Consider the following 19854-nt stretch of genomic DNA (forward strand, 5'->3'; position numbering starts at 1 on the left):
ATACTTACTAACTCAATACTAAATAACTAAGAAGGAAGCTTCAAAACCCAATACCTACCACCTTCATAGGTATATAGGTAAATGTACTTTAAACATACCCAGTGGCGAATGTTCCAGAAATTACCTAGATTTCTTAGAACAATATTCCAAGATAGCTTCTGTGAAATTCTACGAACAATCCTTACTAAGCATACGGTTTAGTTTCTACTACAATTTTGAAATGAGTACTTGCAATTCTTCCGTTTATTTAAGAATAAGGGATTGAAATGAAAGCATGTAGGTAGCGATGCTCCGAGGAATGCACAGCCATTATTTTTTAGCTAAGTCAACGGGTTTCGACGGACCCTAAACCGGTTGAATTACAAATTAATCCTGTTTTCTGATCTGGCAATTATTGTTTTGGACGCAAAAAACCGCAGTTTTCAAGCACGATAGAAGTAAGATCGAAAAAGGTCATGCTTGGCCCTCAGGTATACTGTTAAGCATTAGTCAGTGTCTAATGGATGTACCTAAGTTCATTTCGGACCTATTTTTTTTAGTGTTTATGGAAGTCGTTTTATTTTTTTGTAAGTACATTGTTCTTTCCATCATCAGACCTTGACCTGATGACTATGGAATTGAGATCCTATCAATCAAAAAAAGTTTACAAATCGGTCCAGGCGCTTTTGAGTAATCGGTGAACGTACATAAAAAGATCTATACGAATTAAGAATCTCCTTTTTGGTAAGTCGGTAAAAAATGGTGTATGATGAAAATTATATATTCTTAGTTTTACTAAAGTGTATTGCACAAGTATAGAGAGAAGTTTATTCATTTAATAATAGATCGCTCAGCAGTAACAATTTCATACAAGTACAGTCATACACAACACTATTTCAGATAGATACAATATATCATTCTGTACCATTCGCAAGGCAGTTTGTAATTCGCAGTTTTTTATTGCATTGCAGACAAAAATAAATAAAACCTAAAATCAAACGATGCATTTTTTTAGGAAGATTAAAGATAGGCGACAAATACTATAAAACTAGCTTCTGCCAGCGGTTCCACCCTCAACCCGTGGGAACCTCTGCACGAACCCGGATAAAAAGTAGCCTTAAATAAATATATATACATATATAGCCTTCTAGAATAAATGGGCTATCATACACTGCAAGAACTTTTCAGGTAAGACCAGTACTACCTGATATTAACGCGATCAAACAAACAAACTTTACAGCTTTATAATATTAAGTATAGATCGTTTATAGTACCTCCAGCCGATGGTGAGAATTTGACTTCATTGCTGACGGGCGTCTCCGAAGGCAGGTGGAACAGGTTGACTCCTGAGGAAGACATGCTGCCAGGGTCTGCCCAAGTGACCGACAGCCGGTCCACCGAAGGCTGCGGAGATGCGGGCGGGTGATCGCACGAGCCCTGACAGAGAACAGGGTACAGGTATATAATACTTGCATGTATGTATAGAACAAAGTCACTTTTTCTGTCCCTATATCCCTGTGACCCTTTGTACGCTTAAATATTTAGAACTACGCAAAGGGTTTTGATGGGGTTTTTTTTAAATAGATAGAGTGGTTGAAGAGGAAGGTTTATTGTATAATAACATTAATTAAATAGTGGGGAAATACTGTTATCCCCTGCGAAGTCGGGGCGGATCGCTAGTACTTGTATAAAGAAACAACTCGGTATTAGTTGAGATAGTGTTTATATAGAGAAAAGGTTAGCTTTAATTTGTTTTCAGTAATTTTATATAAATACCATTATGTTTAGTGATTATTTTGAAGCGTTTTCAGGCATACTTCTATTGAAATGTGGTTAAAAAAAATTATTATGACCCCACTTTTCTAAAAAGTCATGTTTAATACATTTTATTCATAAATATATGCTAAAAGGAAGACACTTCTAAGCTATTAGTAGATTACAAAAACAAAAAGTCAGTAATTCCCGCTGTGTTGTTATTTTAATTTACTTTTCATTACTTAGCAGAACTACGACAATTTTCATCATTTAACTTCATGTCAGATTTTAATTATAAAAGTTTTTTTAATAGTGCAACTTTTAGCTTAACAGCTTTCGTTCTAATTTAATTCAAAATTAATATTAATGTAATTAAAACAGTTTTCGTTAGGTTTGTACTTTAAGCGATTGTATTTTTGGGATTAACGTTTATCACTGTCTTATATTTTTATATTAAATTAAATGCTGCTTTTAACAATTAAAAATATATAAGTAGTTTTATATATTGATGAAAGACTGTAATATTTCACTTATAAAAATACCGTACCCAGAAATGGTAAGTCCGAAACACAAAAAGTTGTATTGTTTAGTTGAATAGAGAGATGGTACTGCGGTCAGTTCTCAAGAACCTACTGACGCAAGGCGGGTCGCACACCAACCGTATTGAAACCTCCGATTTATGTAAAGTAATGCTTCAAAAGATTGTCTTGTACGTATGTGTGGTTTAAGTGAATGGTGGTAACGCACGAACGTGTGAACGGGGAAAATAATATAAGTCTGTTTAAAAATAAACTTATATATACAACTTAAAACTAATACATTGCATCAAAAAATTGCTCCTCATCGCTGTCACTGGGTAATGTACCCAGAAGGCTGGCAGCATTGCCACGTTGGATGGCAATGCTCAACCTCTGTGCGAAATAAAAGCCAGCCCTTGGGTCACGAGAAGTGTCAACAAACAGTCTGTTTAATATATTCATGTCGCAGTCACCTGGGCTGCTATTTGATTTCTGGCTAGTACTTGCGTAGTCAGATAAACCTCATTGAATCCAAGATTAATGTATCTAAGTACGACAGCAATATGCATGAAAATACTTAGAAGCAATTTAAGATAATATATCCTGAAGCTCTGCAATTCGTCAATTTCTTTTAGTTCGAGACCTAGATATTTGTGGTCAAATGGAAGTGTCATTTTTATAACATTTTGTGTGATAATGTATTGTAGTAGAAAAATATAACGTCATGAGTGTACCCGCTGTATTTCAATTGAATTAAAAGAAAGATACTAGTGTGCGTCGAGCCTTTCGATACTAAATTAATATAGACTGTGCCTGTTATTGTAAGGTGCGGTGATGCTACTTATGTACAGACGCGCACAAAACTTTGTATCACAATAAAAAATGAATATCACTACATAGTATAAAACGAAGTCGCTATATTCATATTCATATTCATATTCATTTATTTATTTGCTTTCCACAATGTCTTTATCTGTCCCGATCTCCCTATGTATGCTTAAATTTTGTTGCGGTTTCTTTTTAACAGATGGAGTGATTGAAGAGGAAGGTTTATACGTACAATAACATCCATTAAATGGTAGACTAATACCTACTGTTGTACCGTGCGAAGCCGGGGCGGGTCGCAAGCTAACTAATACATTACTTAAAATTGCAGTCTTACCAAGGACTAAAGGGTCAGTGAGGAGGTCCGATAGGTATTCGCTATATGTAAATCACTGGTTCTTAACTGCATCTGGTTAAGACTGGAAGCCGACCCCAACAAAGTTGGGAAAAGACAAGGCAGATGAAACTGCTTAACATAATTAAAAAATGAATAGACAAGTGATAAATTATCCCACTGATAAAGAAGCAAATTGTAAAGATTTTTAAATAGCAATCGTAATCAGTGATTCTGTTCTGTTCTGTTACAGCCTTTTTATCGTCCCACTGCTGGGCACAGGCCTCTTACACGGATAAGGATTGAGCGCACCACGCTTGCTCGATGCAGGTTGGTGATTCCTGACTATATAGTCCAGGTTTCCTCCAGATGTTTTCCTTCACTTTATAATCTATGATTAAATAGCAAAATAAATCTGTGTTAAAAAAATTGTCATCGTTGAACAACTCGTGCAAAATGTTCACAATTTGAAGTACCCATCAACAACGCTTTGTGTACACTCAGTAGGGAATCACTTATACATATAAATAAATGGCATATTACGATAAGTAAACAAACAACAATACACTCGCGACATTGAACCGCGGGTAATTTAATTAAAATGTCATATTCGTTAACAGCGCTGTCTGCGACTGTCCACCATGATAAACCTATAGCCATCACGCACAGGCTACTACATTCCGTCGCTAAAAAGAAATGCGAATAAATAAAAATAAAAATGTATTTTTTCTAATAAGGAACAGTCCAAGATTAGACAATACGAGAGGTAGATAAAGTCTTTTTCGCTTCAGTAGCTCTAACATTAAGGTTTTGATGCTTATAAAGAGTGAATAAAATCGACTTTTACTCACTAGTGAAACAGATTATGGCCATGGGTAGCTTTGTTTCACTGGTGTACTAGAGAGGAAATACAAAAGACGTTCGGTGGGCATACGATTTTGTGAAAAGTTGTGTTTTTTACATCTAGTGCCTTTTATTATACCTATAACTTATGTGCAATTTTAGAGTGCCAAACATAATGATATCATCAACAACAGAGCACAGTAGGAAAAAAATAATAACAACTTAAAACTTCATTCGTACAAGAGCTTGGGTGGCACAGACAGACACACAGAACGGTCAAACTTACACACAACTCATTTTTCGTCGAGGGTTAAAATGAATACGGAAGTATCCCCTTCCAGAACGAAAACTACTGAATCTTACAAAACGACTGAAATGTTTGGGATGAAAAACCGAAAGACGATTTAGATCTTATTATTCTTTTGGTGTTAGTAAGTAGTTCAAGACGATAACATTTCAGTACTACTACATAGTATAAAACAAAGTCGCCTTCTCTGTCCCTATATCCCTATATAAGCTTAAAATTTTAAAATTACGCAACGGATTTTGATGCAGTTTTTTTAAATAGATAGAGTAATTGAAGAGGAAGGTTTATATGTGGAGATATCGGTTGTTCTCCATTACACCTGCTCCTTGGAACAATGCAACGAGCATAACGTTTCGAAAGAACTTTTATAGGCCTATTTAAAGTTTACAAAAAAAATGAAGTTGGAGTTTAAAAATTACTTAAAAATGAGTCCAGAGGGCAAACGGAGGTAATTTCGGATTTGTTCATTATAGGAAAGGGAATATATGAATGATATATATTGGTCTTGTCAAAAACTAGTAATGCAAAATGAATGTAAAAGTCGGCACGCCCACTGGACACAAATGCCCCGTGACGTGACAAGCCGCAGTATGTCTCGCAGTGCCAATGAGTGTCTGACTGCCACTGATTAACTGTCCAGGGTTGCCACGTGTCATTTCTGTCAAAAAAATAAATGAAAACATACAGATTGGAATATTAGAAGCTTTATTTGGGCCCTTTTCTGACTAACTTGACTGGATATGTCAAAAATCTGTATTTATGAAATCGGTATTGTATGTTGTGTATTTTTTCGAAAAAAATAACAGTCAGGCGCCAGGCTTACAATAATATGGTTGGTAACTCGAGATTTCTTCAATCCAATTAAATCAATTTTTATGTAGAAGTTATTTTGGATTCCAGTTTTGTTTTTGTGTTACATCTAAGTTAAATTTTATTCATTTTTTAGTGTTAGCTATTGGGTAATAACTGTGGACACCGCCATCGTATTGGTTAAGCTGTGATGATAATGTGTATGTTTAAATGAATAAAAACAAATAAACATCTTACAAGCAAAAGTGTGACGAAAATATCTCATAGTAAAGATACGCAAATATTAAAACAATTTTATTATACTTCATCAATTCTGAGAAAATACGTTTTATGCAAATATAAGTACCGGAATAAATTAAAAAAAAGAACTTCTAAAAAATGACAACCCTGACGGTTCATACCATTATGTTCGCCCTCCCTGCGTTTATATCACTCCGAATAATAATTAAGAAGTGATTTTTCACCAAAGATAGAAACCCATCGATACCGTACTAAATCGTGGAAGCTTTTTTGATACACACCTATTGTGGCAATTTGTATAATCGTGTCAATTGTGCGTTGTATAACTAGGTTGTATCTGACCTCAACCTTTTTTTTTTTTTTTTTAAAAGTCGTTCCTTGTTAAGCTCTGGTACTCAGCTGCATCTGGTTAGACTGGAAGCCGACCCCAGCATATGCAGTTGGGAAAAGGCTCGGGAGATGATGATGTGCGTTGTATCACGAGCTGCTTATATTTCCATAGAAAAATTCGAAGCTTATGTCTGTCAAAAAGATTTAGCTTTTTTCTTTGGTTTTATTTACTTCCCAATGCAAGATACTTCTCTGGCCTTAAAAATTCAATATGCCTATCTTAGCACCAGATTTGAACTACGTCGGTGCAGGCCTTTGGGTAGATAAGGCCAATAATAATTACAAACGAAACCTACGTCAGCATCTAACGAGCCTTTTCCCAACTGTGTTGGGGTCGGCTTCCAGTCTAACCGGGTTCAGCTGAGTACTTACCAGTGTTTTACAAGGAGCGACTGCCTATCTGACCTTCTCGACCCATTTTCCCGGGCAACAGACAAAACTCACATCCATATATGTAAAAATGAAACCCGCTTTCCGTTGTCACGACATAACATGAAAACGGCTTGACCGATTTGGCTGAAAGGTAACTTAGACCCGGGAGAAGGTTTAGGATAGTTTTTGTCACCATCCGGCTACGAGACGCGGGTGAAACCGCGGGCGAAAGCTAGTTATTAATAAAACAGAAGCCAAACTAAACTGCCTTTTATAAGCTAGGGTATGATCTCCTAGCCTTAATCAGTAATAAAACGTCAATTCGTATCACAATAACTTCTTGTATTCACTTTTAAAACACAATTTAATATCAATCGTAAGAAAACATAGTTTATCAGTCCACGAAGGAAGCGCATGGAAAGCGCGCGCTCTAACTGTCAAAATCTCTTTTTAGTGTTGTCCTCACAGTAGAGGTAGTGTTGTCCGTATAAAACTAAAATGATTTAGTATACTTCGGTAAATATAGTATAGTTCCTTAATGTATGAAAAGAGAATATAACATACAGAACAACACAGGATAATATTAGTCTAACATTCGGCCATTCTGACCACTAAGTTTGTCCTCAAACTTCTCAAAGTCAAATCATTTATTTCATTTAGGCCTTTACAAGCACTTATGGACGTCAAAATTATAACTAAGTTTGATTCTAGTTGCCCATTCCAAAAGTAGCTTCCTATGGAGAAGAACGGGCAAGAAACTCCATGGTTACTCTTTTTTAAAAATAATATAGTATTACAATTTGTATGTATTGGTACATACAGTAAAAGCATGCGAAGATCATGTAGAATCGCAAAGACAAATGAGAGTAAAGTGACAATTAAAATACTACATGGTGTTCACATTTACAAATTGGTTTATATTTTGGTACAAAGTTAAAGGTCAAAGTCAAGAGGTTATTCGCCAGCAAGAATTCATGACTGTGCCACCTTTACAGAGCTGCGTTCCTAGGACTGCCTCGAGGCGTTCACTCTTACTGGAGCCATCCACGCCTTCCAGCCAATCTAAACTCACGACATCTGCATTTGACCCCTCACCGCAAAGCCAAGAGGATGTCCACCAACAAGGCTTCACGATCGTGCCAACCTTCCAGAGTCGTATCTTTAACTAGGACGGACTGCATCGTGGCCTTCACTCCAACTGGAGCCATCCACGCCTTCCAGCCAATCTCAACTCACGACATCTGCATTTGACCCCTCACCGCAAAGCCAAGAGGATGTCCACCAACAAGGCTTCACGATCGTGCCAACCTTCCAGAGTCGTATCTTTAACTAGGACGGACTGCATCGTGGCCTTCACTCCAACTGGAGCCATCCACGCCTTCCAGCCAATCTCAACTCACGACATCTGCATTTGACCCCTCACCGCAAAGCCAAGAGGATGTCCACCAACAAGGCTTCACGATCGTGCCAACCTTCCAGAGTCGTATCTTTAACGAGGACGGACTGCATCGTGGCCTTCACTCCAACTGGAGCCATCCACGCCTTCCAGCCAATCTCAACTCACGACATCTGCATTTGACCCCTCACCGCAAAGCCAAGAGGATGTCCACCAACAAGGCTTCACGATCGTGCCAACCTTCCAGAGTCGTATCTTTAACTAGGACGGACTGCATCGTGGCCTTCACTCCAACTGGAGCCATCCACGCCTTCCAGCCAATCTCAACTCACGACATCTGCATTTGACCCCTCACCGCAAAGCCAAGAGGATGTCCACCAACAAGGCTTCACGATCGTGCCAACCTTCCAGAGTCGTATCTTTAACTAGGACGGACTGCATCGTGGCCTTCACTCCAACTGGAGCCATCCACGCCTTCCAGCCAATCTCAACTCACGACATCTGCATTTGACCCTCACCGCAAAGCCAAGAGGATGTCCACCAACAAGGCTTCACGATCGTGCCAACCTTCCAGAGTCGTATCTTTAACTAGGACGGACTGCATCGTGGCCTTCACTCCAACTGGAGCCATCCACGCCTTCCAGCCAATCTCAACTCACGACATCTGCATTTGACCCCTCACCGCAAAGCCAAGAGGATGTCCACCAACAAGGCTTCACGATCGTGCCAACCTTCCAGAGCCGTATCTTTAACTAGGACGGACTGCATCGTGGCCTTCACTCCAACTGGAGCCATCCACGCCTTCCAGCCAATCTCAACTCACGACATCTGCATTTGACCCCTCACCGCAAAGCCAAGAGGATGTCCACCAACAAGGCTTAACGATCGTGCCAACCTTCCAGAGTCGTATCTTTAACTAGGACGGACTGCATCGTGGCCTTCACTCCAACTGGAGCCATCCACGCCTTCCAGCCAATCTCAACTCACGACATCTGCATTTGACCCCTCACCGCAAAGCCAAGAGGATGTCCACCAACAAGGCTTCACGATCGTGCCAACCTTCCAGAGTCGTATCTTTAACTAGGACGGACTGCATCGTGGCCTTCACTCCAACTGGAGCCATCCACGCCTTCCAGCCAATCTCAACTCACGACATCTGCATTTGACCCCTCACCGCAAAGCCAAGAGGATGTCCACCAACAAGGCTTCACGATCGTGCCAACCTTCCAGAGTCGTATCTTTAACTAGGACTGCATCGTGGCCTTCACTCCAACTGGAGCCATCCACGCCTTCCAGCCATCTCTAACTATGACTGCATCGTGGCCTTCACTCCAACTGGAGCCATCCACGCCTTCCAGCCATGCTAACAAATCGTCAACAATATAATTGCATAAACTCTCACTACGATAAACAATTTCTGCGAATATTTTCATTTCATTTCATTTTGAATCCAAACTGTGACTTGTGTACATTGCCATTTTAACAAATTGGCAACCATATACTTGTACAAATTCTTACTACGGTAAACAACTTCACGTCTAGTATTTGGACTTGTATACTTTATCAAAACATTCAAGTTTAACAGAGTAAGTTAATCTTACTATCACTGTGACTGCAACGAGGAATTCACTCCTATTTGGAGCTATCTACGCCTTCTAGTCATGTTAACAAATTGACATCAAGATCCTTCTATCAAGTCTCTCGACTTATGTACCTTATCAATACATTCAAATTTAACCATGACAAGTCAACATCAACATATTGGCATCTATATACTTATATATTTTCCTATTTAAATAATCGACTTGTTTTATATCCAGTCTCTGGATTTATATTATTTATAAATACATTCCAATTCAACCATTTCAAGCCAACATCAACATATTGATATCTATATACTTATATAATTTCCTATTTCAATAATCGACTTGTTTTATATCCAGTCTTTGGATTTATTTCTTTATAAATACATTCAAATTCAACCATTACAAGTAAACATCAACATATTGGCATCTATATACTTATATCATATTTCAATAATCAACTTTATTTATATCCAGTCTCTGGATCTATATTCTTTATAAATACATTCAAATTCAACCATTTCAAGTCAACATCAACATATTGGCATCTATATACTTATATCATATTTCAATAATCAACTTTATTTATATCCAGTCTCTGGATCTATATTCTTTATAAATACATTCAAATTCAACCATTTCAAGTCAACGTCAACATATTGGCATCTATATACTTATATCATATTTCAATAATCAACTTTATTTATATCCAGTCTCTGGATCTATATTCTTTATAAATACATTCAAATTCAACCATTTCAAGTCAACATCAACATATTGGCATCTATATACTTATATCATATTTCAATAATCAACTTTATTTATATCCAGTCTCTGGATCTATATTCTTTATAAATACATTCAAATTCAACCATTTCAAGTCAACATCAACATATTGGCATCTATATACTTATGTCATTTCCTATTTCAATAATCGACATGTTTTATATCCAGTCTCTGGATTTATTTCTTTATAAATACATTCAAATTCAACGATTACAAGTCAACATCAACATTTTGACATCAATATACTTTTATCATTCCCCATTAAATAAACAATTCTCTATATCCAGTCTCCGGACTTGTGTAGGTACCTTACCAATACATTCAAATTCAAGCAATACAAGTCAAAATCAACATATTGACATGAATTCATTTATATAGTTCCCCATCAAATAAACAAATCCTTATATCCAGTCTCGGTTCTTATCTTACACATACTTTATCAATACATTCAAATTTCAATATTACAAGTCAATATGAACATATCGACGACAACATACTTATATCATCAATCATTAAATAAAGAATCCTATGTATCCAGTCTCTGGATTTGTGTACCTCATTCAAATTCAAGCAGTACAAGTCAACATCACCATATTGGCATCAAAATACTTATATCATTTCTCATTTCAATAGAAAACTTCTATTATACAAAGTCTCTGAACTTATGTTCCTTATTAACACATTAAAATTTATCACTATCATAATTCAAAGTGCAAATCAGTATTTACACATTGCTTCTGCTTATATAATTCTCATTACAGTAAACAACTTCTTTCTATCCAGTACCTGGACTACTGTACATTAACAATACAATATACAATTTCTTAATATCCAGCCTTAGATTCATAAACTGCGTCACTACACTTGTATTGATCTTCAATACAATATACAATTGCTTAATATCCTGTCTTATTTTATATACTTCACAATTACACTTTATTGGCACAATATATACAATTTATTTTTTAAGGACTTAGTTTCGAAGAATTGAGAGCTATGAGAAATATACACAGCTTTTTAAGTAGGTATGTGTCAATGAAGATCTCTATAAATATTGATTAATAATATTATCACAAGCGGCTCCTTACACAAAACCGTCCTTACACAATGCCTTCCGTGTATTAAATTCAGAATCATAAATGACTCGTAATTGTCAATATCCTCAAACTGGACAATATACAAATCTCTCAATTTATTACATCTTCTATCTCTGACTACAATATATATGTATACATATTTTATCTCGTTTAGTATCCATTAATCATCAATATGATCAAAGTAGCTAATACAAATTCTTTAGTCAGTTTCTCTGCCCATCTCTTATTTATATTCGTTATCTCACAACTAGTACAATATATCTTGTCTATTCAATACTCAATTCTTTATTAGCATTCCAGTCGCTAGTTTTTAATAATTAACAACATAATAAAATGAGAAATGTACAAGTAATTACATTTTTCTCTGTCCATCTCTTATTTGTATTAGAGCAATGCCTATGGTTGAACTAAATCAATACATGTCTTCTATTATTATTATTTAACAACACAATCAAACTCAATCAGACCACTACAAGTTACAATTGTTACAACATTACAATTGTTTCTGTTAATCCCTTATTGTAGTGGTTAAAATATATAAATACATAATATCCATTTTCTTCCTCGAGTCGTTTGTTTTCAGCAACAAACAATAGAACCAGCTAAAACAGTACATAGTGCATACCTTCCAACCTATGAACTTATCAAAAGTTTATTTATGTAGTCTTATTTCAATAATTCAACAATACAACCAAACTGAATTAGTATGAATCTTTCAATTCATTTCACATCTCAATACAGAGGCTCGTAAGAATTAATAACAGATAATCAAGGTAAAAATTGTACAAATCTTTAATTTATTCATTCAATTTTCTTCATCTGGTATTGTTTTATTAATTAACAATTCATTAAAATCATTACACTTCTCAATTTAAGCTTTTCTTTTTAGTTAATACCATTTAATCAAATTATAACTCTACAAGTTGTAAAGCGTGAGTGGAAAAGCTTTCTGCTCCTTCGGAACTATATCCCTGATGAGGGATACGAAAGCAGAATTGAAGGTGGTGCCGTAGAAACAATTTTAATACAAACAAAGTGACAACAAAGTACCCCTGAGCCTAGTTTAACTCATGGTTCTTTATTTATGGTGCCTTAAAGTATTGCCTTCTTTAGCTGTGCCCTAACAGGGCCTATAATGGTACCTACTTAGTTTTAAGCCTCTTCAACATCTATTGTAACATTATGGAATGCAAATAAATATATATGAATATAAACATAACCAGATGTCATCATCTTTAAATATAAGTTCCAATCACCATATAAATTGTTCTTTATCAGTCAGTTTTTTTTTAATTAATGGTTCAAAACTAATAAATACTAAGCAATGCTCTTTCTTAGTTGTTGACTGTAAAACACTTGTGGTTGTACTTACTGACTTGTTAAAGATGTTGTTGACACCCCACTGAATTCACTCCTCTGATCCTCCACAATCTTGGTTCCTATTTTATAAGTGGTCAGAATAGACTCACAACATCACTCAAGAAAATCATCATAAACTGTACATGTAATTTTCTGTGAGAGAAGGTCTAACATACAATATGTGCTGAAATTTAGTCTCAGAATAAAATGTCTTACCTCCCAGGAAATTACAAGATTTCCTGTCATAAAGAGAGTATAGAGAGAAATGTTAACTCGTATCGTTACCATCCATAAAAGTTCAGGTTCAGTTTATTTATAATAATCTATATGTTTTACTGAGTGCCCTGGTATGCATTCAACTTTTTAATGGGCTAGGACAAATTACTTATTAATTGCCTAGTCTTTTATTCTTTAACTGTCTCACATACTTCTTTTTCAGTATGGTATAATGTATTCTGATGGTATAGCTCCTGTGTAGTATCAGACAATTTTATGTATAACTAATGTTGTTTTGTTCCAACTCAAACCTATCTCTTATTGACCCAATTGCCATATTCATTTATTAAGTTAATAATATATAGACTGCTTTCGATTCAGATTTCAAAGCCGAAATTTCTTTATTTTGTATTTATTTGTTTCTAGTATACATATCTTTAAGCACTTCGGGTTATTTTTAATGGTTGAGAAAACTGGTCTCAGCATCAAGTGGTGGATTCCAAATTAAAATGAAATCTTTCAAAAAGAACATATCTGATCTGGCTACTCAGATTACTGACACTACTGAGTTATATTTTCTTCTGATTAATTGACACTACTGATTTATATTTATTTATTATGCTTCAGTCTGTAAAATCCTTTAAGTACTACAATTGCTGCATCTTTACTGTGATTAAACTATCCTTAATGTGTTACAGTCCTATAATGTACCTGTTAGCTGTAATATCATCCAACATTCAGATAGAATAAGCAGTTTAACTTTTTCTAGGTGAGGCAATTTACAGTTAATAATATGGAAAAGATCATTTTAAAAAGATTACCATTTTTATAATTTTCACTTTAGATACTCTTTAAAATAATAACAAGCAATGATATTTGCTTGGAATGAAGTTTTACTTAACAATGATGTATGCTATTGGCAGTACCAAGATATTGGTAAAACATACTTACTGTCTGAAACATACTGGCTTGAAGCATTTAGTTTCATAGTTACTTTATTAATAAAAACCAGTTTAGTGTTTATAGTACTTTAAAGTATTTGATTATCCATTATTAATACCTGTTATCACCGCTTTGGATGTACATAGAATAGTCAAAAGCTGTGTCGCACGGTTTTTGTTGGTTGTCAATTAACCACTTTATTTTCTACCTCTATTTGTAAGTGATTATGATTATTTCAATTTTAATTATTGTAATATTGGCTTTATATCATGAATATCCTATTGTTATATCCTATTTACTTATTTTTATAGGTACTTCCTTTGTCTATTTCAGTAATGTATGTAAATAATGCATTAACACCAAATCGTTTGGCCATCATCCCCATGAACTATGCAATTAGCTTTACTTGCTTTATTTACTCTTTTCTCATGAATATTTTATGTATTCAATGTGTAGCAAAAATAACACCATAAGTACATAATTACTCAGGATATAAATGTTTACCTCAGAGTATCTGTCATGTTCCCAGCTGGTTTATGGATGTCTAATGAAATATATTGCTTTTTTTTTTATGAAATAAGAAATAAGAAATAATTTTTTATTGTTGTACATTTACTCACCTTAAAAATGTATGCATCAAATGGATCAATAGCAAACTCTGTTCACATCCATGTAAAACTGCACTTATGTGCTAAATTATATTTTGAATGGCACCCATTATGTACAACAAAATATCTATAACCTAGAGAAAACTCAGTACCGAAGCTCTGAAATGTCAGCTCAAATAGTTTTTAGTATATAGAGCTAAATGTTTCTGGTTTTATATTTGTATGCCATGACAAGTGGCAAACATGTTTTAAGCACATACCTTTAATAATTGTATTATCCTACATGCATGCACCTGCGTGTGTATGCATGTATACACATGTTTGGGCAATTAAATGATTGTTTTCTATTCCATGGATTAATTGGAATGAGAAAAAAAAAATATTAATGCTTATACCTGATTGTCCAATGTCTCGGGTACCTGTTGCATCGCGGCGGAGAAGGTGTCTAATCGCCATCAGGCGTAGTGTGTGTCAAGCAGTAATCTACACACAAGAATCTTGTCTGGTCGTCGTCATTATAGGCTCCACAAGTTGTTGACCATGTCACTTTGTTTTCCTTGAGTAGATAAGTCCTTGATACATTATTGCGGTTGAGCAATCAGTGCTGTGGTCATCTCGTCTTCGTTTAAGTGTTTCGCATAGTGTGGCGTGATCATTAATTTTATTGTATTCGGAGCATTCGCGCCCCATTGGTAATTAGGCGTTTTCTGTTCTTCCCGCTTCTGATATAAGCTAGGGTATGATCTCCTAGCCTTAATCAGTAATAAAACGTCAATTCGTATCACAATAACTTCTTGTATTCACTTTTAAAACACAATTTAATATCAATCGTAAGAAAACATAGTTTATCAGTCCACGAAGGAAGCGCATGGAAAGCGCGCGCTCTAACTGTCAAAATCTCTTTTTAGTGTTGTCCTCACAGTAGAGGTAGTGTTGTCCGTATAAAACTAAAATGATTTAGTATACTTCGGTAAATATAGTATAGTTCCTTAATGTATGAAAAGAGAATATAACATACAGAACAACACAGGATAATATTAGTCTAACACTTTCAAGGACTCACACCCTGAGACTGAAACCAAAGCACATACCTGGGAACAAACTGATTTAAAGTTTTATTTGTAGTAGGTACCTACTTTCGACTCGATTTTTATTTTACTAACGTATATTGTGCCAGTGCTAAGTTAAGGCCTCCCCCAAAGTCTTCCAGTTTTCAGCACGCTGCTTAAATCTTCAGGAATGAATGATTCACATTGTTAAACTTATAATTTACTTAAACTTATATTAAAAGTGACAATTGTTCAGTTGCTAAATTACATACTCAAATACTATATTGGTAATAGTTGATGTCACGATTAAATCACGATACTATATAACCAAATATGAAACACAAAACACCGCCTTTGTCCGACTGCGCAGAGTATTACATTTCGTTAATTGGCTCCGTTTAGAGGTCGGGGAGTGCCCTGATTGGCTGTAATTACCTTTGTGTACCTTTCCCAGTAATGGTTACCGTTAAATGTACTCAGAATTCGGGTTTTTGAAGGTGTGAAGAATTTAGAATGAAATGTGAGTAAAATTCTAATTTATATACTTTGCGATGTGTTTTTGTCGATGGTAATTCTACGGTGTGTACCTACTGTGTCCATAGTTTTGGTGATTGGAATAGGTAAATGTACTCACAATATACAGATTTTGCCCATCCAAACTTTGGGCCAACAAGAACATAAGTACCGTGACACAGAGTGTGGGTACTTTTAACCTAAGTACTAACTGATTCTCGCGGTTTCACTTTCGCTGTCCTGTAGAAATTATATGAATCTGTCTAGCCTTTTGTGACGGCTGTGGCAACTGAATGCAACTGAATACCCGTATTTTCCATGAATAGACCGCTTCAACAAGGCTGACTTTCTAACCTCACTATAAAAAAAACTTATGGTCGAATAACGAACCACCTCTTTTTGGAATTGGTTAAAAATAAAGACGTTTTCGCATTTAGGACGCCCTCGAAAAACGCGTCGCGGCGTGCGGCATCGCATAGCATCGCATCGCAGTTTTGTGTGGAAACCCTTACGGTGCTTAGGTGCCTATAGTTAAGTACCTACCTAGATTTTATCTGTAGTAGCTAAGTAGATACAGTGTTACTTACCTGCGGAGTCAGCTCCGATTTAGCTGTGTCTATCACAACTCTCGGCCGAGGCTCCAACTTCAAGATGCCACGTTCTTTATTACCCTGCAGAAGAAAAATACTTTATATAATATACTAGCTTCTGCCAGCGGTTTCACCCGCATCCAGTGGGAACTACTTCCCGTACCGGGATAAAAAGTAGCCTATAGCCTTCCTCGATAAATGGGCTATCTAACACTGAAAAAATTTTCAAATCGGACCAGTAGTTCCTGAGATTAGCGCGTTCAAACAAACAAACAAACTCTTCAGCTTTATAATATTAGTATACATTTTGTAATTTTTCAAGTATGTACGAAATTACTGCAAAGATTTAATCGGGCGATAGTTGATTTTGGGCTCATAAACCAGTATGCAGATGAATGGAAGTACAGACATAACCACAATTAGGTTTTGTTCGGTGTCAGACCGATTAAAAAGTTTGATTGAATTCACAATAACAAAAAAAAAACACTAAGAACCAAACGAATAATCAGCAGTAGCGCGCAACCTTAGACTTACTTACATTTAGGTTAAAAAACAGCGGTAGAAATGGTGAAGAATTTCTTTGCAAAAAGTTTTGAGACCATACCGTACACTTTGAAAGCTCGTGAGCTTCTAAATATTTCAATGGCAAACAAAAGAGTGGTGTTATTAATTGGTCATCAGCTGCTGGTACAATCGCCAACAGTGATGGTATGAAGTTCCGCGTTTATTTAACCTAGGTCAATGATTTGTATAGTACAAATACATTAATCGTCATCAATGGTTCCAAAAAGTTGTTTAGCATCTTAAAGCCTTCCTCGATAAAAAGGCTTTACTTCTAACACTATAATAAATGGTTCAGCTCGGGCCATTAATTAGATAAAAAAACATACAAACTCTTCAGATTTCATAATACCTATAGATAACAAGCTATAGATAACTAAGTAGCTTCCGCCCGCGACTTCGTCCGCGTGGAACAGTTATTTTGGGCTAACGCTGACTTTAATTATAAAAAAAGGTTATAGTTAGCTAACCTTAAAAGATAGACCTCTGCTGTCGCGGACTTTTTTTTAGAACTTTTAAAGGGGAACAATTCTGTCATACATGATTTTTGACAAACTTTAACGCAGCGCACGCAGCGCACGCAGCGTTAGCTCTCTCAATAGGAAAATAATCCCCGATTTTGAAACATTCTTCATTGTTGCTCCGCTCCTTTTGGTCTTGCCGTGATAATATATAACCTATAGCCTTTCTCGATAAATGGGCTTTCAAACACTGAAAGAATTTTTCAAAGTAGACCAGTAGTTCCTGAGATTATCGCGTTCAAGCAAACAAACAAACTTTTCAGCTGTATAATATTAGTATAGATAACAACTGTGATACAATTACAATAACTCCTCCCCGCCATGTATTTGGGTATTTTTATTTCAGCTGACTGTACTATCTATTGAAATTGATCAACCAAAAGCAGTCAGTTTTCATCACTGGCACTGAGCTGGTACATCTATATCATTATTTCATCATTTCTTAGTGACGTTTATGCGATCTTCTTTGGAATCAACTCTCACTACAATTAAAATAAACTTTCCTAAAGAGGCACTTTTTTCAGACGGGTAAAGGATACCTTGCGTTTTGACAGTCTGTGTTTTTGTTGAAGTTAAAGTCAAATCATTTATTTTATTTAGGCCTTTACAAGCACTTATGAATGTCAAAAATTATAAATAGGTTTGATTCTAGTTGTCCGTAATTCCATCAGATAATTAGTACTTCCAAAATATACGGTGACTGGTAACACGTGAGTCATGATTATAAACAACTTTCTCTAAGTAACTTTTTATATACTCATAAGTTTAATCACAATAACGTAACAGTTGTTTCAAACCTTGCATTTTCAGGCAGTCGTTTGCTTGTGATTAAAATACTACTGTACTAATAAGTACATATAAAAAATATCTTTATTACGTAAAATTTTTTAGCATCAATTGTTCACTAATTACCGTGTATCGGTCACTAATTACCAGTCAAATCCTGACAAGCCGGTTAAAATATTAGCTAATTAATTAAGATATCATTTTAGTTACGGTAAACAGATTCCTCACTAGTTATCACTAAAATTAAAACAAAAGAAAAATATTTAAGAACTGTCAAAAAGCATGTTTGTCTTCGCCAAATTCAAAGTCGGACAATCTCACATTTAAAAACAATTAACAGGAAATTTGCTAGCAAAAAAATTTAAAAAGTGCTTTTAAGTTTTACTATTTACAACTTAAGTACCTATAAGAAAAATTATCAACACTCGCAATAAATTTGTATCTATATTATTTTACCACAGTATAATTAATTAGTCAAACTTGTGTCGGGGGTACCTCGCTGTATCCCTTAATTATTATTATAATCAAGACAAAGTTTAACAAAAGATAACTTGACACATACCTATTCTATATAACCAAAACTAAAATATGACTTAAAAAAAACAAAACGCTTCAAAAAATGTTAACATACTAAAACTTTTATGAAACTACATATTTAATTTTATTTTTCTAAAAACCCCGAAAACTTTCCTAAACTGTGCACACAAATTACACTTACGGCCAAAAAAGTTGACCACACAATAAATAAATTAACAATACAAAAATAATAATTGTGAATACCTTTCCGTCCATCGTGAGGCACGGAGCAGATAGCGTAGTAAAGTACTGCTGTGCCAACTCTTGCCGGGTGGCAATGAAACCGCTTGCTGCAAACGGTATAACTTCATAATCACAGATTTTGTAAATCCGTTCTTTTTACTGTTCGATTGCCAGTTACCAGTTACAGCCTTTTTATCGTCCCGCTGCTGGGCACAGGCCTCCTCTCACACGGAGAAGGATTGAGCATTAATCGAAGGATTGTTCGATTACATATTATTATTTGTTTTTGTTCTAAATGTATATTTTATATGAGCTTTCTTAGGAAGTGTCTATGGTTATGAAGTAAAAGGATACATGGATTATCTTCCATTGAGAAAGTTTTGTAAATCATCCCATTTGTTTCTGAGATCAACGCGGTTAAACAAAACGAATTCTTGAAATTTATAATTATTATTACAACGGAAACTGTACGGAATATGTAATTTAACTTAGTTTTGGACAAAGTCGTCGTTTATAAAAATAAAGTATAGTTTGACTCAAAACTCACCATGATTTCATAAACAGTAGTAGATAAAACATATTATTATTCTTTTGACATCCTTGCGATGCAATGTTCTGTTTTCAAAAATCTTCATAGCGTCAACTGGATTTTACATTATTTACTATAAAAAGCAGCTGACTGTTTTCACAATACTATCAAAGATGCACTTAATAA

At 35.3% G+C, this 19854-nt stretch overlaps 1 protein-coding gene and 1 long non-coding RNA gene across 2 annotated transcripts in view; both read right to left on the reverse strand.

Annotated features, from left to right (window-relative positions):
• Positions 1 to 19232, reverse strand: part of LOC110379467 (transmembrane channel-like protein) — a 28662-nt gene extending 9430 nt beyond the window's left edge. Inside the window, exons 1-3 of the mRNA XM_021339142.3 lie at positions 19161 to 19232; positions 16510 to 16593; positions 1254 to 1416 (exon numbers count right to left, since the gene is read on the reverse strand). Of these exons, the coding sequence (XP_021194817.3) occupies positions 1254 to 1416; positions 16510 to 16593; positions 19161 to 19172 (259 nt within the window). The 5' untranslated portion in view covers positions 19173 to 19232. The remainder of the gene's footprint in view (positions 1 to 1253; positions 1417 to 16509; positions 16594 to 19160) is intronic.
• LOC126054805 (uncharacterized) lies at positions 6699 to 15403 on the reverse strand. The gene is made up of 2 exons (XR_010277265.1): positions 9094 to 15403; positions 6699 to 9031 (listed from the first exon to the last, which is right to left on the reverse strand). It is a non-coding gene; the product is annotated as an uncharacterized LOC126054805 (long non-coding RNA).
• Positions 19233 to 19854: the final 622 nt, after the last annotated feature.

This window comes from Helicoverpa armigera, chromosome 1 (genome assembly GCF_030705265.1).
Source record: "Helicoverpa armigera isolate CAAS_96S chromosome 1, ASM3070526v1, whole genome shotgun sequence".
Classification (NCBI taxonomy): Eukaryota; Metazoa; Arthropoda; class Insecta; order Lepidoptera; family Noctuidae; genus Helicoverpa; species Helicoverpa armigera.